This window comes from Pogona vitticeps, chromosome 2 (assembly GCF_051106095.1).
Source record: "Pogona vitticeps strain Pit_001003342236 chromosome 2, PviZW2.1, whole genome shotgun sequence".
Lineage (NCBI taxonomy): Eukaryota > Metazoa > Chordata > Lepidosauria > Squamata > Agamidae > Pogona > Pogona vitticeps.
The window spans coordinates 302,505,625-302,526,806 of record NC_135784.1 but is presented as its reverse complement, the minus strand read 5'-3'; the positions used below and the strand labels follow the sequence as shown (position 1 = coordinate 302,526,806).

The 21,182-nt window shown below is 42.2% G+C and overlaps 1 protein-coding gene across 8 annotated transcripts in view; it reads left to right on the top strand.

Moving 5' to 3' along the window:
• Positions 1-21,182, top strand: part of CTIF (cap binding complex dependent translation initiation factor) — a 199,192-nt gene that overhangs the window by 59,974 nt on the left and 118,036 nt on the right. For 4 of the 8 annotated variants that reach the window (XM_072992951.2, XM_072992950.2, XM_020804875.3 and 1 more), the window contains exons 4-7: positions 1,999-2,121; positions 4,496-4,569; positions 6,401-6,505; positions 8,120-8,195. In XM_072992951.2, coding sequence (XP_072849052.2) covers positions 1,999-2,121; positions 4,496-4,569; positions 6,401-6,505; positions 8,120-8,195 — 378 coding nt within the window. The remainder of the gene's footprint in view (positions 1-1,998; positions 2,122-4,495; positions 4,570-6,400; positions 6,506-8,119; positions 8,196-21,182) is intronic. The other 4 variants (XM_078384139.1, XM_078384138.1, XM_078384137.1 and 1 more) reach the window with 1 other exon arrangement.

The following is a 21,182-nucleotide window of genomic DNA, read 5'->3' as shown; positions in this document are numbered from 1 at the left end:
AGACACATGCTCAGTAAGGCTTTGTCCCCTGTGCGTATGACAGTAGCCTTTACTTTAGGGGTGGGCAAATTCCTGAAGTCCAGGAGGTACTTTTCAGCCACCAGAATGTGCTGTGGGGGATAAAACAAATCACTGGAGGATGGTCTCTATACTTTTAATTTCGAATTGCCATTGTGGGGTGGTCTCTAGAAGTGAAGTTGGCTTTTTTAGACCCTTTCCCAAATTAGGTGCAAGGCTTTGCTGTGGCAATACAGTGAAGGTTTTTCGTTCATTTGTTCATTCGTTTTTCATTCGTTCCTTCTTTTAAGAGTTGCAGAATTTAAAATTATGGACATATTTGAAATGTAGGTAACGTTAATAAATTTAAATTAAGATGTTGAAATAATTAGACTTATTTTTGACCAGAAGCCTGGTCAAATATTTGTATTTTGATCAGGGCTATACTTCAATAGCCATTTGTTAGATCTTTTGTATATGTGGTGAGGTATAAGTTGCACACACACACACAACTGCTTCTTGGTAAAATGTTGGACTGCTAGCTAATTAATACTTAAAGGGCCTCACAAAATGAATTAAGCAAAATAAGCAGGGGTGGGGGAAAATTCCATTGTATGTCTCGTGGTATTTACAGAGTTAAATTCTGCTTGGATTTTTATATATTTTTTCTTATAGTACGATAAATACAACAAGCTAGGAAGGGAAAGGTTTGAAAATGAGTTTCAAACTGGGAATGTCTATGACAGTTCAAGGGTGTTTCCAAGATAGGTTAGCCAAAATGGATTATGGGCCAAATAATTTAACTATTCCAGAATCAATGAGCATTTTTACTCTTGTACAGTAAATAATTTCACAAATGTTACTTAGCCCATGCATTGTTTTTACTAATAGTCCGCGTTTCTATATTGACCCAGGAGTAGAAAAAATCCTTCTCCTTCTGAGGCCAGCATGGAAAAGCAGAACCCTAAGCTTCTTTGCAGGCTAATAAAAATAGAATAAAACAAAATGAGAAATCTGCTTTTTCTGGAACCGGCACAGATCTGAGGGACAGACTGTCCTTCCTTCAGAGGCAGCAAAGAAACAAGAGCTTGGGAAAGATGGAGATAAATACACGCCCCAGAATCCCCCAGCCAGTATTGCCGAAAACCAAGGTAGCTGTGGTATTTTAGGGGAGTTGTAGTCCAGACAGTGACTTTTTCCAAGCTCTGGCAAAAACCAACAACAATGGAGGAGGAACAGAATGATTTGTCTTGTTCTCCTCTCAATACCAAGGCTACTGAGTCCCCTGCATTGAATTCTGATACCCGTGGCAGGGGGCAGAAAGGGAGACCACAGTAATTTCCTGCTTCCAAAATTTCAAGTTGGCACAAAACAAAATGACAAATAGCGAGTTTGGTTTTGAACCAACGTGTGTCTTTTTTTTTTAAGTCTTTAAAAATGTGTTTATTTAAAAGAAGAATCATTGCTCCTGGAGGTTTCCACAAGCAGCTATTTTTTTATCCTTTTTGTTGATCTTACTTGATTTCCTTTCAGGGGTGTTTGCAAGTCTTTGGGTCCAACTTCCTTATTATTAAAAACAAGTTTTTTTTTTTCCCTCCGAAAAGAGGAGTTGTGAGTCAGGTCCAAGCCTTTGGGGGTATGTGTGTGTATGTGGGGAAACCGAGTCGAGTTGCCGGTGCAACTTAAGTCTGACTTGAGAACGAATCCTGTGACTCGCGTCATCGTCCCTGTTTTATTTTTTTTACTTTTTCCTTATAGGAGAGGATTCTGGAAGGGCCCCAAAATTGAGAAAAACGGCCCCAAGCTCCACATGTCGTCCATGAGCGCCACCGTCCTACCCCTGACCTACCGCGACCAAGTCTTTTTATGAAATACAGAGCTGGACATGCTGGGAGCTGAGGACAGGCTCCCTGCTTCCTCTCCCTCCCCCCCCCAAAAAAAAGGCGATTATAAGTTTTGCTAAGTTGTCCTTGACTAAAGTGAGCTGTTTGTTGTTTCCAGGAAGACTGGGATCAAAGCAGCAGTGGCAGTTCAGGATCCCGGCCTAGTTCAGGCTCCAGGCGGGGGTCTATATCAAGGTCTGGCGGCCGAGGGAGAAGCCACCAGTTCAGGCCTTCGACCAAGGTATCCGCTGGTGCTGGCGCTGGGAGGCAGACCAGGAAAGCTGGAAGCGCCGTCTCCTCCGTTGGTTGCTGTGGCTTGTAGCCTTCGCCCTCTAGAGACCTTAGCGTTTTGGCTTTGCGTGGTTTTGTGTGTGTGTGTGTGTATCCTGTGCAGAATCTGTAGAGGAACAAACTAGCCTTTGCTTGTTGATAAAGGGACACGCTCTGGGACTGCAAAACCCCAGAATTCTGCAGTTTAGGTTTGTCAGGATAAATGAAACACCCTCGCACAGGTATGTCAAATTCCACAGTCCGTTCGGTGGTCCGAACTCAAGTTCGAAAGGTTTTCAGAACCCGTATGTTATAAACAGTGTTTCCTGTTTTGCTGGAGAAGGCTCTTTAAGGAACAAGGACATGGATGGGGGAGAGAGAAAATGGATTTTGTTCTCTAAAAAGAACTGTCCTCTGATAAACAAGATGTTCGTTACAGCAGAAAACCACACAGCTTTCTCTTCCCCTCCACTGATTGTTATTTTTTTAAAAAACACAACTTATTAATACATGTTGGGAGTTAAAAAGTAGAGCATGTATCTAGCAGGCCAAACAAAGTATAATAGTAGTAGGCACAAAAATGAATATAGTTCTTCTCAACAAACTCGACATATGTCTGAAACCATTTCAGCTTCTTTAAATTTGTTGGTATAAGAGCCCATTCGTTTCTCAGCTTGGATTTTCCAATTTGAATCAATAGCCTAGCACTGCCCCCCCCCACCAATTGCCCTCTTGATGTCTCAAACTACCAGTACAGACGATGGGCTGAGGTGTGGAGGGAGGCTGGTAGAACATCCTAGTTCTGCTTTTACATAAAGCAAGCTGGGAAGTTTCCTAGATTCCATTTCAAAAATCAGATGCCAAATGGGAGCCAGCATTATGTAATAGACAAGGACTCAGGAGGCTTGGGTTCAGATTACGCTGGGTAGAGTCTTGGTTTGCTCATATACACACTCCCTATCAGCCTGATCTACTTCTCAGCTTTAAAGTTGAAGAAGAGAAGAAGATCCTCATGTACTTCATCTCATTGGCAGCAAGGCGAGATGCAAATGTCACTAGGGAATATATCATCAAAGAAACAAATGGAATGAAGTTTACAGGGAATCATTCTTGAACCCACTGTTTTGCATTTTTAAGTTTCATTGTTGAAAAAAGAGGCTTCCCATCCTATCAGTAGACTCTTCTATGCTGGCATGAACGTGTGGTCATATGTGCACCTGGTGGGTCTCCTAAGGGAGAATGGAAGCCTAGACAGCAGTATGAGCGATGACCATGTGTGGGAAGTACAAAAGACAAGGGACCAAGCTGTAGGAGAAAGGGGTGCATACTCCTTGAATTAAGACCCGTGAAGCTAAATGCCTCTTGATTCAAGTGGCACCGCGGGCAAACATTTTCCGGCTGCTCTTTTCCATGCCGTCTATACAAACAACGGAAATTAGGAGAGAACACTGGCCACTCTGCTGCCTTGTTGTGCTGTTTTGCTTTTTTGGTTGCGTATTATGTGGATCAGAGAGCTTTGTTCAGTCCTTAGAGCGACGTGTGAATTTGCTTTGCCCTCCCATTGTTGCTTTGCTCGCACAGAGCCGCAGGGTCTAAAGAAAGCAGCCTTGTGACTACTCATAAATGCTCACCACACAAGCCAGAAAGCAGGGAAATGAAGTTTCTGGCTCAAGTGGGGAGAGCTTGTTGCTTTTATGTGAGGAAAGCCAACACCAGAGAAGGCATAGCTGGTGCACCTCTCTTTTTGTGTGTTGAACAAACACACCACCCTAAGGATTGAATAGATTTCTGTTAATGAGTTTCGAAGCAACGTTTAGCATTCAAATTGTGAGCCTATCGGCGTTAAGAAGAAAAGAGCCGTTGTCTGAATGAGAATTGTCCAGCCACAGCAGTGTCTTGGCCACAGATTCTTTCTGATTACAGATCCCTTTCTGTTTCTCGAAGCTTCACTCACAAGAGGTAAAGAGTGTGCAATTGTTTTCAGTACAGTTTTTGGTTACATGAAAGAGAAGCGAGGGAAAGACCTTGATGCTCGTATTGGGGTCAACTGTTCTGCTCCCATCCTCCAGTTTACTCCCTGAGAGACAAAGGGTGATAATGAAATCTATGTTGAGCAATCTTGTAAACAGACTCTGTGGCAGGTTTCAATTACAACCCATTTATCGATTTTTTCCAGTTCACTGTGCAAGTGTATGCCACTGTCATTGGTTCATGGTGTTGGCCAAGGCCAGTATTTGGCAACAGTTAATTGCGTTGGGCAAGTTGTGTGGTGAGCTTGTGGTAAACACCATTTGAAATTAATGATACAGGTTGTCTCTCATTCTTTTTCTTTTCTTTTCTTTTAGAATGGCAACAAAGAAAGTTCCTTGGACATGCTGGGCACAGATATTTGGGCAGCCAATACTCTTGAGTCCTTCAGGTGAGTTCTTGGTTTATCAAGACAGTTTCCGGACCAATAATTTCCATAGACTTTAAAAAAAGATACCTTCTTATATTGGCCAGGATTTTGCAAACAAATGAATTATTTTAGAAAAAACATTCAATACCTCTGTGTCTGTGTACCTCTGTTTATTGCTTCCCTTTGTATGAGTTTAAACCATTCTTAAATTGTTTTAAACTTGATTTTTTAAATTTTAATATATGTTTGATTTTTTTTAAAAAAATACAACATGGATATAGTACTTGTAAATCTGTTGTTTTATCTGTTGTGAGCTGCCTTGAATCTCCAATGGGGAGGAAGGCAGCATATAAATAAATAAAATTACAGGGTATCATATCTTGACAGAGAAGTCAAGCACTGAGTTTGCTGTACTGTACTCTTGAGCATCCTTAGGGGAGAGCTGTGGGTTCTCCACAGTTATCTGCATGACTGTCTTTATCTTGCCTTGCTCCCATATGGTGCTTCTCAGCACAACTAAAACATAAAAATAAGAATAAACCAAGGGTTTTGGGAGAAACGCCAAGGTCCAGGGACTCATGCAAAACTACCTGTTGATACCAGTTCATATGAAGATAAGAGGAATGTTGTCTGGTTGGCACAAAAAATCCCAGCAAGGTCCGTGTTTGCAACAGGCAGACTTAAAGGTGTACAAGTGGCCCCATTCGGAAGAGCCGTGAGTGGCGTATACTTCGTACAGTCAATGGATAATAGATTTTGGAATATAAAGTGCAGTCTTACACAAAGAAAAAAGTCTCTAGACCCTCACATTCAGGACTTGAGTATACAGACACGAAAGTTTCAGGCAGAATTTTTTGCTAGCTTGAAGGGACATGGGTTGAATCTGGTATGTTTTGCATGTAGAACATATATTGTAGCCTTCACTTTAAACCCTTCCTTAGTCTCCCTCCACTCTAGCCGCCTAGAGTGGTCTTTTAGACCAGATGGGTGGGGTATAAATCAAATAAATAAATAAATAGACGTTTGAAGGATCACGTCCGCTTGCATCCTTTGGACGAGGCTCCACCTCTTTTTAACCACTGTGTTACAATGGTCTTGATTTGTGTACAGTGGTGCCTCGCACAGCGAGGTTAATCCATTCCGGATTAACCCTCGTTGTGTGAAAACATCGCTGAGCAGGACAGAAAAGCCCATTGGAATGCATTAAACAGTGTTTAATGCGTTCCAAAAGGCTCCTTTACTCACCGTTCAGCGACGTTCCTCTATGGCCGGCAGCCATTTTCGCGCCCTCCCCTTGCTTAATGAGGGCGCGAAAACGCTGCGCGTGGCCATTTTGCGACTTCCAGCGCCCATTTTGTAGCCGCCGAAGAGCTGATCGGTGGGTCGCAAAGCGAAGGTCGGTAAGCGAACCGCTTACCGACCTTCGCTCTGCAATTTTCGGCCATAGGGGTCATCGGTATGCGATCGCATTTGCGATCGCGAAAACATCCTCGTAGAGCAAATTCATCGCTCTACGGGGCGCTCGTTGTGCGAGGCACCACTGTATTTGTCCGTTGCATTTATCTCCCAACTTTGCTCCACTGAAATCACAGCGGTGTGCATGTCTGTCCTACTCCCGCTTCATCTTTAAAATAGAATAGATCTGTCAGGTAGCTCAAGCTGAAAATGTGTGTCCCCTTCATGACCAAGTGAGGTTCCTTTGAGTCTTCCTCTGCCACTCTTAAGTTCTGATCTACTTATCGGACTCGCTCACTGTTCAGTGGTTCATGCAAAACCCGGATCCCCTATCAGATCCACTCATCCTTTTGTGGTGCCTGTCTCTCAATTTTCTTGCTCATTGTTGCTTTTCTAGTGGTGCCACTTGGGACCTGCAACCTGAAAAACTTGACTTCACACAGTTCCACAGAAAGCTTCGGAACACCCCCAAGCAGTCAGCCCCACACATAGACAGAGAAGGGTAAGTAACCGGTTTGCCCCTAAAAAGTCAGAGCTTACAAATTCTGTTTCAGTTGGAAGGCAGGAAGAAGTCTTTCGCCGTTGATGTTCAAGGAGGGAAATCAGAAATAAGGGACTTCTTAGAGAATTCCAGTGGTGTCCATAACAAGCAGTGACCCTTAATAAAACATTCCAGCGTATGGCAAGCCTGTAACACAGCGGCTCAAAACTTTTCAGCATCACACACACTTCCTGGATTCTTGCGAAACGTACATGCCTTCCTGCTTCTTCTCTCCTTTATCATACAAAAATAATAATAATTCAGCATTGTAAATTAAGAATAAACATTGACATTTAGTCAAAAAAAGTAATTTAATTGTATAAAATTTGAAACTGGAAAAAAAAAGGGTAAAGTTCAGCAAAATACTTTTTTCCTGAAAATCTCTCCTTTTTTTGGCCACTGCCACCACTCTTTTACAGAGGAAGAGCCTGCATCTCGGCAGTGGCCGATCACCTAATTCCGTGTAATTCATGCTTACTTCGGATTTAGGTTCTAGTGGGGAAAAGACTGAAAGAATTGGGCATCTCTAGCCTTCAGAAAAGAAGCCAGAGGGGTGATATGATAACACTTTTCAAATACTTGAAAGGCTGTCATACAGAACAGGGACAAAATCTGATCTCGATCAACCCAGAGTGCAGGACACGCAAAAAGGGACTCAAGTTACAGGAAGCCAGAATTCATTTGAATATCAGGAAAAACCTCCTAACTGTTAGAGCAGTACGACAGTGGAACTAGTTACCTTGAGAGGTGGCGAGTGCCCCAACACTGGAGGCATTCAAGAGAAAACTTAAGACAACCACCTGGCAGATATCCTTTGATTTGTATTCCTGCATTGAGCAGGAGGTTGAGACTTGAAGACCTTATGGGCCCCTTCCGACTTCATTATTCAATGATTCTACGATGCATGCAGGTTGAAATTTCTCCATGCAATTTCCCAGAGCATCTCCACTTTTGCCTACATTTCCTAGAGCTTACAATGGATATCAGAGCTTGGAAGAATTGTTAGACACCCCCCGCCCTGCCAATTCCAAGCATGAGAGTATCAGAATGATACCAGATTCAGGCCATTTGCTTCAGAGCTTTCTATATGCTGCCCGGATGCTAAGCAAGAGTATAAAATTCACATCATTGTATATCTCAGGTACAAAATTCACCTGCACCTTGCCCTCCACAAGTAACTTTAAAAGGCAGGAATAAAAATCAAAGTAGAGATAGGTGCGAACTGCCAATTTGTCAATTCGTCCAGGTTTGTTTACGACCATAGCAGGTGTTTGGCAATTCAGTGCCCCGCCCCTTCCAGCGGGTGCCCACTCAGAAGGAGCATCCAGGCTTCCGTGCCCCGCCTCCTCCAGGCTCTGGATCTGAGTGGGCGCCCCCTGGAGGGGGCAGTCCACCAAACACCTTTTGTGGAGGTAAACAAACTGGGCCAAGCCAGTGTTTGTGGGTCACCAAGAGTCAACCCATAGTGTTTTGAGAAACACCTACTGAATATTTTTACCCCTACCATATTAGCAGTTTTCTGTAAGTGTATGCGTCCATTTATTCCCTTTGCTCTTTTGTCTGTCTTTGACTTAGAACCGGGAAAGGAAAATGTGAAGATGGAGATGGAATCAACCTGAATGACATCGGGAAGGTCCTCCCAGCCTGGCAGGTAAGTTTGAGGGCCCAACCACTACCTTTCCAAGTTCTACCTGAAATGAAAGTCAGGTTTTCTGATGATCCAGTCCAAGCTATGGATAGTTTTCATGGTCTTCAGTTGCTGCACTGCAGTGATATCATTTCACCGTTTGGGGCAACTTGTACACTTGACAGATGGATCACACACAGATAGAAGTGCATATTTCCCATGGTTACCACTTTGTTTCCCTCTAGTTACGCCATTCCTTCAAACTGCCCGATGCTCAGCTTGATGTTCTTCGCTGCAGATCTTATGACGGGAAGATGCCTTTTTTTCACACAGGAATTGTAATAGTCCTGCTCAGCTCGGCGTTTCTTCTGCCCATCCTCAGTGAATTTTGCACAGGAAAGATGCAATCCTGTGTTCCTTCCAGGAAAAAAAAAATGACCGTAAAGCGTTCTGAGAAATCCTGTGAGATTTCCCATGGGATTTCTTGGGGTGCGGTGGGGAGTGGCACAGAGAAATAATTCCTCCAAGGAGGAATCCTTCCAGATGCCAATGCTTCCAGAGTGGATTGGTCATTTCTGAATGGACATCATGGCACACTCCTAAGAGCAGAGTCATCTGCAGAAATCCTGCGGAGAAAATGAAGACACTTGTTTTCTTCACTGTCTTGATTGTCTCATACTGTTCTCTTACCGCATTCTACTTTTTCTAGCATTATTGTCTTTTCCAAAGAATCTTCACTTCCATGGTACGTCCAAAGTATGATAGCCTCACTTTTGTCATGTTAGCTTTCTTCTAGTGAGAATTCAGAGTTGGTTTCATCTAGAACCTCTTTACCTGTCTTTCTGGTGTCCCACTGTATCCATAATGTTCTTCCCCAGCGTACCATTTTAAATAAAATGTTTTCTTTTTCTTTGTTCTTATTGTCCACGCATTCATATCTATACACAGTGAACTTGGTCTCCAGTAAGACATTTGTACCCTTAAGGATCTTTTCTAGTTGCCTTTGTATGTCTCAGTCACCGTCTTAATTCCTCAGCTGCACTGTTCATTTCAATTGATTACTGGCTCAAGAGATAGAAGATCTTTAGCAATGTCAGTTTTTGTGTTGTCAAAATGAAAGCAGTTCTGTTGTCGTTATTTTTGCCTTTTTAAGGTTCTGCTGTAAACCTGCTTTCAGTTTCTCCTTCACCCTCGCTTAGTTGTCCTTTCTACTGTTTTCTGCCAGTAATGTGGTAGCATTTAGATGTCTTACATCATGGATGTTTCTTCTACAGTGGGGTCTCGACTTACGAACGGCTCGACATACGAACGTTTCGACTTATGAACCGCTCTCATAGGAATATATGGACTCGACTTACGAACGTAGATTCGAGTTACGAACTCTTTTTTTTCCTTTTTTAAAAGCTAAGTCATCTTAGGTTAAAAGGAAAAAAGAAAAAATATCCCCCTCTAGTGGCAGAAGGCAGAATAGCAGCTTCCCATTAGTTTCTATGGACGAAAAGAGCAGATACGGATTAAATGGTTTTCAATGCATTCCTATGGGAAATGCAGATTCGACTTAAGAACTTTTCGACCTGAGAACTGCCTTCCAATACGGATTAAGTTCGTAAGTCGAGACCCCACTGTACTAGTTTTCATTCTCCTCCATCTGAGTCTAATCCCTCTTTTCATCTGATATGTTCTGCGTATAGATTGAGCAAACGTAGAGAGGAAATACGCCTTTGTCACCTTTACTTGTTAGAAACAATTTGGTTTCTTTGTGTTCTTTCCTAACAGTAGCCTCTTAGCCACACTTTAAGTTACCTATTAAGAAAATTAAATGTTGTGGCTCGCACATTATTTTATAACATAGCATTTCATAATCCATACCTTCAAAAGCTTTGCAGTTGTTGTTATGTGCCATCAAGTCACTCACATGTATGATGATCTTGTGTGTGGAGTGACCTCCAAACTGTTCTTGTGAACTGCTTGGTTTGGAGTTTTCCCTTTTATAGAGACAATCCATCGCATAGTTGGTCTTCCTCTTTTCCTGCTGCCTTCACATTTTCCTAGCATTATTGTCTTTTCCAAAGAATCTTGTCTTCTCATGATGTGCCCAAAATGTGACAGCCTCAGTTTTGTCATTTTTGTCTCTAGAGAGAGTTCAGGCTTGATTTGCTCTAGGAACCACTTGTTCCTTTTCTGGCAGTTCATGGTATCCAGAAATCTCTCCTCCCAACATCAATATTTCAAATGAATCATTTTTCCCTAGCTTTACTGCAGTCTATAAAGCACTAATTGATTTTGTTCTACAATCCTTTGGTACATTAAAATAGCTAAGACGTTTCAAATACAATGTCTAGTGCCTCTTCATTTTCTAAATCAAGCTTGGCCATCAAAATTACTTGCTCCGTATATAAGTCTTTGTTGCAAAATCTCAAGCATTCTTTGGCTTGCCTGGGATTTTAATGCAACTTAAATAGTTAATGGGCAAAATCCTTTATGTTTTCACCAGTTATGCTGGTGAAAACAGGATCCAGAAACAAGAAATAATTAATTTAAATTAATTCTATCACTTTGTTTCAGGTTCCTGGGCTCCCCAGGTCTCAATTTTGCCCCGGAGATGTCTTGGGACCAGGGAGTCAACTCTAATAGTAAAAAATTAGCACAGTCCTGATTTTGGTTTTCATTCTTTGGAACTGGAGTGTATCTTGGATAAATCTAGTCTGTGAGTTATTATTTGTGTTCTATGTTTGTTAGCATAGTCTTGTTAAGATTTTGATAGTTACTTCAAACTAAAGAAAATCGGTATCAGTATCAATCTATCCCTGGTGATTTATTTGTTCCAATTGCTTTAGAGACACTTCCCCTTTATTTTCTAAAACTGCACAACCAGCGTCAAACAATTATTTGAAGGAGTGTGTCATCCTTTTATCTCTTCTATATACTTCTTCTGCATGTTGTTTCCATCTTTTTATCTTGATCAGATAACATTCCCCAGTTGGCATTCCAGAACCTCTTATCCAGGTTTAAATTTCCTGTTGTTTTCTTTGCAGTGAGCACTGACTTTACATTAAACAGTGTGGAACAAAAAACGTTTCTAGGAAAAATTGGAGAGACTAGACACTGCTGAGTTAAAATAAGGATATTCTAGTCTTTTGACCAGAGATTTGAATCAGGATTATTTTTATCACACTATTTGTGTTAATTGTTTTATATAGTGCCATAATGTTGACAGTATTAATATGTTTGTAAGTAATTAGTATTAATAGTCTAATTCTCACCAGCAATAATTTGGGCATTTTAATTTTCCACTCCCAGATATATATGCTGAGTGTTTAGCAAGAATTCTGTGTGACAGTTTGTGCATCTGATATGACAGGTTCATGAAAAGTTTTGCTGTAATATAGTAGTTAAACGATTGGGTTTTTTGGTCTGTCAAGTTTAATTTGGATCTTATTAAAATACAGTATTGTTTCTTGTTGGTAACCAGCAGGGGGCAGTAGATACTTGCACACTATTGATTCTCTGATTCCATATGAAAATGTGCATTGTGGCAAAACACCACAAATCTGATTTGAATTACAGGTGAAGAGGGTAAGATGGAGGCAGTGGTTTCATAGGGAAAAGGGATGTAACAAGTCACCCATTAGAAACCAAGTTGGTATGGGAAAACAGATGCAGTTTTGATCAGAGCTGGCAGAATAACTATGGAATCATGGAATCATAGAATAATGGAGTTGGAAAAGGCGTGTCATGTCCAATCCCCTGGTCAGTGCAGGAATCTGAATCAAAGCAGATCTGACACAGGGTTGTCAAATTTTCTCTTGAATGCCTCCGGTGTTGGGAGTGCTCACCACTTCCCAAGGTAATTAGTTCCATTGTCATACCCCTCTAACAGTTAGGAAGTCCCCCCCCCCCGATATCCAGCCTAAATCTGGCTTCCTGTAACTCCCCTCCTCTGCATGACTATCTTTCAAGTATTTGAAAAGTCCCGTCATACCTCCCCTCAGTCTTCTCAAGGCTAAGCATGCCCAGTTCTTCCTGTCTTTCCTCAGAGGGCTTGCTTTCCTCCTATAACTATTTACTGCTCAGCAATTCTCTTTCCTGGTAGCCAGCGCCTCAGGAAGCTATAGCAAAGATGTAACTGGATGGTTTCACTCCTTTTTGTGGTATAACATTTACAGCTGTAGTCAAAAAAAGATATATTTTCCAAGCTCTTGTTTCCTTTAGAGAGGACCTCCTCAGCTTTTGAGAACAATTCTCCTGGAGCACTTTCCGAGACAGTATGTTCTAATGGTTAGGGTGCTGAACCTTGGACTCAAGAAACATGGGTTTACCTCCTGGCTTGGCTGTGAAACTCATCAGGTATCCTTGAGCCAGTGACACTCTTATGAGGATGAAGTGGAGATGACAGAAGCCATGTACCTGGCCTTGAACGCATATACAGTCGTGCCCCGCTTAACGATTACCCTGTATAACAACAAATCCGCTTCATGACGATGTTTTTGCGATCACAAAACAATGTTTTAAATGGAGTTTTTTTGCTGTGCGATGATTGGTTCCCTACTTCGGGAACTGGTTTTCACTTTACGACTATCAAAACAGCTGATTGTGGGATTTTCAAAATGGCCACCGGCTGCTCAAAATGCCCCCCCCCCAGCTGTTTTCTGGGATGGATTCCTCACTTTATAGGCACCGAAAATGGCCGCTGTATGGAGGATCTTCACTGGACAAGCAGGTATTCAGCCCATTGGAACGCATTGAATGGTTTTCAATGCATTTCAATGGGCTTTTTTATTTCGCTTGACAATGTTTTCGCTCTACAGCGATTTCACTGGAACAAATTAACATCGTCAAGCGAGGCACCACTGTAAACCTAACAGACAATAGAAACTGATATAAATAGAATTAATTTCAAAAGGTAGATCAGTTAGGGGGGCATCTTGTGGGCTTATGGCAATCAAAAATCTCATGCAGCTTTTTATTTACATCTCTGACCGAAAAAAAAGTTTCTCTTTAAAATACAGCACCCTCTGAGCTCTCTCCACAGAAGAGACGTTCTAGCCTCACAATTCACACAGTACGCACTAGAGGGCAATGTGACATTTCCCATACAAAATGAGCTGGAACAGAGCTTGGTGGAGAGGAAATGGCAAATGTCACTTTTTCCAAATGGTAAAATATAGTGTGTGTAGTAGCAGCGTTTCTATACACATCCTGTACAAGGGTCAGGGCACGCTCTCTTCCCATTGAAGTCATCACGGCTGACCTCAAGCTACCTAGCAAGGATCCTTTGCTCTGTGAGAGGAGGCCTCACTCTCTCCCTTTGGAAAAAATAGAGAGGAAAATTTGGAACTACAAAACTATAGACATTTGCATGGCCTTAGCCCTTGTGCGGGGATTTGCAGCCAGACTTTCTGCTAAACTGCATATCTCTCCCACCCATCCCACCTCCGTAGTCTGGCATATCCTCCCATTGCCATTTCAGGATGTATGTGTGAGTGAATTGCAATGATATTCAAACTACCCTGAGTGTCTCTGGATGCAGCAGGCTAGGCTTTTTTTTTAACCAGTAGAATGCCTATCATCATCATCATCATCTTAGAACTGCAGAGCTGGAAAGGACCCTATAGATCAGCAAATCCAGCCCCTATTAAGGAGACACAGTGGGGAATTGAACTCCGAACTTCTGGCTCCACAGTCAGATTCCTACACCATTGAGCTATCCATCATTTCTCTATCAGTAGTGGGGCTCAGAAATAATCTATGTAAGTCACAGGGTTTTTCTAATAATTGCTAAGAATTCACTCTCCCTCGGTCCATGTATCCTCCCAGCAGTGTGGTGTTCCATCTTCTGCTGACTTCACTGATCCATCTGTCATCTTTCAATGCGCTTGTCATAACTTTGGACATTCAGTGTGTCTCCTAATCTCCTGGGCCCACCAGTTTACCATAAATGGTGCATATGCCAATAGAACATTTGTAAACCTATAAATGGACTCTTGGGCAGGGGAGGGTATTGTTTTGTTATAGGTGAAACAAAAGTAAAAGGTTAGAAAAAGACAAAAACGTGGTGGCACCTTAAAGAATAACTTTTATATATATATTTTAATATGAGCTTTCGTGGATAAGTCCACTTTTTGTTCTTATCATGGTGGGACTCGGGTCCTGTGGCTGTATGATGTAAGATCCCAGAGGTTGAGAACCATTCACTTAGAGCAGGGATGGACCAACTGATGCTCTTCATATGTGACTCAACTACAAATCCCATTGATCTTAGCCATTATAATCCACAGGGAAGAGTACTGGGAACTGACTTTGATGCCTAGTTTGAGCTTAGTTGGCTTTCCATGAGCATGGTCTACCCTCCAACAGTTATTCAGATGTACCTAATATTTATGTGCTGCTTTGTAAGGGGAAAATAGGTAGTTCCATAAAGGGTGCGTGTGCTTTCCCTATGAAACACTTCTGGTTTTGATCCTGGAGACCTGTTTCGGAAAGCCAGAGTTTGGCCTGGTCATGCTTGCAAGACGAACGGTCTGAACTTTATGCAAAGCAGCTTCATATGTCCCCGTTAATGTGACACTTTATACAGTTTTGGGAGAATTATAGAAAGCCCTGAATCAAACCCAGTTCTAAGTGGTCAAAAAAACAAAGTTAAAATTTCCATTTCATTAGTAAATATTGATTGCATTTCATATCGGTATTACTCCCATTTAATTGGCTTTCTGCCCTTTTCTATGCACCTTTTTTTTTCTTCAATTAAATATACCTCATAGATCCAGGATGGAACATTCATATATTTCTAACACATCTTATATATATATATAATTTTGTGTGTGGGGGGGGGGGGGTTCAATAAACATATAGTTCATGAATATACTGCTTATACTGTAAGCTTCCAGGGGTTCAACTTTCTGAGGAAGAAATGGCATTCAAAAATAAAGTAAAATAAAATACATGTATTGAGCCAAAAAATAAGCTCCGTGCTGTTTTTTCGTAGAACGTGATGCTGAGTGATATACTCTGGTAGGTTGGTTCCTGTTCAGAGGAGACAATTCAGTTCTCAGTGGCTTCAGCAAATAAGAGGCATATGGTTGTAACCCATTCCCTAAGCAGAGTCCTGACCTTATTGTAAATGCCCCATACCTTGGAATTCTGAGGGGGAGAGGAGTTCATACCCCACTGACTGTAACTGAAAAATAATCCTGCTGGATAAGAGTCAAATAGACATTTATTCATAATAAGCCACGTTCAGGTACTTGTAATTTATTCTTGACCCCAATCTGTACATTGATTTGTTTCTCCCCCTTTCAAAAAATTAAATTCTTTCTATTCCCAAAAATAGTAGTTGTAGGCCCTAAGTTGCTATAAATGGTTCAAATTATTAGATTAATGAAGAAATGTCATAGGTGAACATTGGCTTGTCGATATAATATCACATCTTCTGCATTGTTAGAAAAATGTCAGGGAAGCTGACATAAGTTTTGTCAGGGGGCTAAACCCAAATCTAGACTCCTAACAGTGTCAACCAGGGTAGAACAAAGCTGAAACACCTGATTAAGATGCCCACCTCCTCTTCAAGAATTCATGATTGAGTGAGCAGCAGAAAATTGGTGGTTCCAGTGATGATGGGGACAGATAAATTTTGGAAACATAGCTACTGGTCAACAGGAGTAGTGGAAGGTGAAGGATCTTTCATAGAGAGAGGCAGTACTACTCAAACTAATTCTTGTTAGTACTGTGTAGAAGACAGTACAGTGGTGCCTCGCTTAACGATTACCTCGTTAAACGATGAATCCGCTTGACGATGAGGTTAAATGATGTTTCAAAGGGCTTTTTTCGCTTCCCGATGATCGTTTCCCTGCTTCGGGAACCGATTCTTCACATTATGGCGATCAAAACAGCTGATTGTTGGGTTTCAAAATGGCCGCTGTGTAAAATGGCTCCCCGCTGTGCTTTAGGATGGATTTTTCGTTTTACAGGCACCTGAAAATGGCCGCCCTATGGAGGATCTTCGCTGGACGCTGAGGTATTTAGCCTATTGGAACGCATTGAACCAGTTTTCAGTGCATTTCAATGGGCTTTTTAATTTCGTTTGATGAGGATTTCTCTCTACAGCGATTTCGCTGGAACAGATTATCCTCGTCAAGCGAGGCACCACTGTAATAGTAAACTACTTTGCAATATTTTTACCTTGAAAACCCAGTGTTGAGGTGGATACTGCAGCTAACAAATCAGAAAAATACTGAGGTTTGGAAGGGCAGCTATGAAAAAAAACTAGAAGGGATCTTTAAGTGTTAAGAATGTCTGGCTGAAGATGAAGACCACACAGACAGTGGTATTCCTGATTGTTCCATATAACTGTGAAAACTGAAAAAGAAAGAAAGTGACTGGGAAAAAATTGGTACTTTCCAAATGTGATGTTGGAAGAAAGCTTTATGGATGCCATGGACTGCCAGGAAGACAAGTAATTGTGTTATAGATCAAATCAAGGCTGAATTCCCACTAGAAGCGAAAATGATTAAATTTGAGGCTGGATATATTAGGAGCAGGCAAGATCCCCTGGAAGAATGGAAGGCAGTAGAAGAGAAGATATAACATGAGATGGATTGACTGAATAAAAGAAGCCAAGCCCTGTACTTTGCAAGATCTGAGCAGGGCTTTGAAAATCATTCATTCACTCTGTTTTTTTTTTTTTTCTGGTGAACTTTAAAAGTAACTCTTGGAAACTGCAAAATTATTTTCCTTTGATGCTGGTTTGAATCTTTTGATTTTCTCAAGACGGGCCACTTAATTGAATATGTTTTTTAAAAGTACTGTGTTGGCAAGATATCTATCTTTTAATTTATGTGGATTGATCCCTTTACGTTTTGCCTCAGATAGGGTCATATTAAATTCCATCTCTGTTAAAAGTAGTAGTAATAAAAACTCCCATTAGTGTTTTTCATGTGATGATCAAAGCTGATCTTCCCCCATTGCAGCATCCAGTCTTATAAGGACCACCTCTTACATTCTGAAATCTGACTTTAGCTAAATCTGTAGCATCCTCTTTCTGGTTTTTTAATGGGTTAATGCTTCCTGCTGGGGCTGAATGACTTCTTAGCTCACTGAGTCATCCCCTGTGGTCTTTCTGCCTGTGCTCCGGGCAGCCTTCCCTTCCCCCTTTCCCCCCCCCCAAAGCATTTCCTCTGATGTTATGAAAATAGCAACCAATACAATATAGACCAGAAGTTCTTAAAATGCTAGTTTCCTGTCTGCAACAGACAGGTAGGCACTTTAGAGCTTTTGCAGAAAGTGGCCTGCAAGTCTGGGATCGCTCTCTCAGGCTTGAGAAATGGAGCCTTGACTTTAATAAATACGGTGCCAGATGTATAGAAAAAAATCTTGTGCAATCTTATGCATGGCATCTTCTGCATGTGTGTGTCAACCAGACCTTTAATTAGGTGTTCATTGTTAGCATCCCAGACAGGAGTGGGGAGCAGAGCCCATGATAATTTGTTAAAAAAAGGTTCCCCTTGACAATTTGTCCAGTTGTATTTGACTCTAGGCGGTGGTGCTCATCTCCGTTTCCAACCCTTAGAGCTAGTGTTTTGTCCGCAGACAATTCTCCATGGTCACGTGGCCAGCATGACTAGACATGGAACGCTGTTTACCTTCCCACTGAAGTGGTACTGTACCTCTTTATATACTCGCATTTTTGGATTTTGTATGCTTTCAAACCTCTAGGTTAGCAGGAGCTGGGACAAGTGACGGGAGCTCCCTCCGTTGCGTGGATTCGATCTTACGACTGCAGGTCTTCTGACCTTGCAGCACAGAGGCTTCTGCAGTGTAACCCGCAGCGCCACCATGTCCTTGTAATTTGTTAAAGCTTGGGCACATTTATGAACTACAGTTCCCAGAAGTCCCTAGCCACCATGTCCCATGGGGGCTGCAATTCAAAGCGAATTGGTTTTTTCGAACTCTGAAAGCTGTCCCACGAAATGGTGTAGAAGCACATTTTTCTCACAAAACCGGTAGAATCGTTTTATTTGGGCCCAATTCATGGAAAAAAGGAGACAATTGACTTCTTCCTGTTTATATAAGAGACAACCTCAGACGTTCAATTGTACGCTCACTTTGTCCAGCCCACCAGGGATCCCAAAGTGATGTATGATGAAACAAATAAAAACACTGTTAATAAAAAACATTCTTTAAAAGCAGATAAAAACAGTTTGAAAAGCCAATTTAAAAAAAAAACAACACAAAGGTCCATGTGGAATAATATAATTGTTTTGCCTAGCCCAGTAATCTTGGAAACAGAACATTAAAGAGGCTCTGAAATTTTCCATGAAGGAAACAACACAACTTTTAGAGGAGAACTGCCACAAGTTAAGATCTTACATGTTGTACACCGAGTCATATGAGTTAATATAAAGACAGTACCGTACGTATCTATGTTTCTTATTCAGGGCAACCCGCTTCCAAAAGTTACTGTATTGGCATAACTGTGACAGGATTTCAGCCAATTTCACTTCTGAAGTTTAAGCCTTGGTAGGTATACTCAGAAGTATGTCAGCTGGACTCTTCTGCAAGACATCTAAAACCCTTGTTTTCCCCACTGTGCCTCCTTGAGAGGGGGTTGGATGATCCACAGAGCCCGTTCCAGCTCTGCAGTTCTAAGATTATTCTAAGTTTATTTATAAATGTCAATTAAAGGACCTCCACTGTGTGGTGCTGCTGCTGCCATCAGTCTGTACCCAGAACTGGTCCTCAAATAGCCCCCCTTATACAGTGGTGCCTCTCATTACGACATTAATTCGTTTCAGCGAAATCGCTCTAAAACGAAAACGTAATGCGATTTTAAAAAGCCCATAGAAATGCATTAAAACCTGATTCATGCGTTCCTAGGGGCTTGAAACGCACAGTCCAGCGGAGATACTCCATAGCGTGGCCATTTTCGCTGCCTGTGCAGCGAGGAATCCGTCCCAAAAAACAGCAGGCAGCCATTTTGTTTACCCGGCGGCCATTTTGAAACCACCAATCAGCTGGCCGAAAATCATCGCTTTGCGATGATTGGTTCCTGAAGCAGGGAACCGATCATCGCAAAGTGAAATTCAAAATCGACGTCTAGCGATTTCATTGTCAAATGGAGCACCCGTTAAGCGAGGCACCACTGTATATAAAATGTCTGGGGGCCACAAGGCACCAGGAAGCCAGAATAAATTGGCAGAGTTGTCTCCATCCACTCGAAAGGGCAGAAGAGGTCTTAATGTTTCTGCTTACCCTCAGCTCATCCAAAGGCAAAACTGGGTGCCAACGGCTCCATCTTGCATTAATGCATCAATAGAGCTTCGTGTCCTGTGGAAGGTCCCTAGGATACTGATCTTTGTGTGTGTGCCCCTTGTGTCATTCCCATTTATGGATTGGAGGCTAAGAGGGACTTGTCCCGAGTTACAGAGTGAGGCTCGTTCCCAATGGCTGGAGTTCCCAAGAGACTCATACTCCTTTTGGGCTCAGGAGCCTTCTCCTTCTGGTTGTTCCAAATACATCCTGATTTTTGTTTTTGTACATTCTGAGTGCAGTTGCTGGCATTATACCTCCTTGAGCATTCACCTACCTTGTGCCGGCTACTCTTTACAACAGCTGGGTGGGTCAAGAGAACTCCTCTCTGTTTGCAGAGTTAGACATCCTTCAGTCTCGAGAGGCTATGGTAACATGCTCTGTATGGAGGACTTGGAACAGCATGTAGTGTGGCTGAGAAGGCCAATTCGAGAGTGACAATCCCTTCCACACTGAGGACAAATCCAATCTGTCCCCTGCCCAGCTCCCTGATTTTGCTGCTTTTGTGACTGACTCTTGGCTCCGGCCTGCTGGACAAGGGTCTCTTCATATTGGGAGAGGCCGTGATGCACCGCCTGCCTCCAGGCTGACCGCTCAGAGGTCAATCTTTTCCATCTGTTGAGGTCCATTCCTAAGGCCTTCAGATCCCGCTTGCAGATGTCCTTGTATCGCAGCTGTGGTCTCCCTCTGGGGCGATTTCCCTGCACCAATTCTCCATACAGGAGATCTAGCTACCAAGTGAGTTCAGGGTGTACGTGAACTTTCTGTTTTGGATTTGGGATGTCCTAGTTTTGAAGTAGGGATGTTGTACCTGGATATCAACAGCATTAGATAGATGGTCCTCTATTGAACTCTCCACGGCATGCCCAGCCGTCTTTATTAAGTTTCAGCAGCTGTCTCCCATACATCTGACTAATGAGCAGGAGGTGGAGGTCAGAATTGACCCCTGCTCAGTCTAGACTAAATAGATCATTGACCAAGCTATACAAAGAGGAAAAGAAAAGTCGAACGTGTGTGCCAACAGGCCTCTTAGCTTGAAAGCGCAAACAAGCACAAGAATCAGCTCACCCATGTGTGAAGAACACCCTTCCTCACAATCACATTATCGTTTTTTCTATGTTATTTTTTTAATGCTTGGTTTAGCAATTAAAAGGCGACATTGCACTTCGGGTTTTTCCAGTCAGCTGCATCGAGCAGCCCTTGTGACACTTGATTTAAAAACATCGTTATACAATGGTGCCCTGTGTTTCTAGAAGCCCTCCACTGTTCCTTTAGAAACAAATGCACATTTTCAAAAAAATATTTATTTCTCTCTCTCTCTCTCTCTCTATTTTTGGTCTGAAGTCTCTGCGTACAAATTCTGTTCTTCTACATGAACATTTACCCCACTTGTATGAACATGGATGCATCCGTCTCAAAATCTGATACTTTATTCTTTGTCTTTCTCCTTTCAATATTTTGTCCAGAAGGAAAAAAAGGTTTGGGGTGGTTTTTTTTCTTTTTAGCTTGCATAGATCTTTGCTCCTTTCCTGGCTCTCTTGTGTGTCTGTTGGGGGGAGGTTGAGCCGTTGTATGTGTTTGGGAAGAGTACGTGATCTCTAGCAGGTATTTGTGAATGGACTTCAACCCTGTGACTCCCTGTGGCTCGGCCAAACGGGGACGGGAGGCGGCAGCGAGGGGGGGAACCAGAAAGCGTCTCTCTATGGC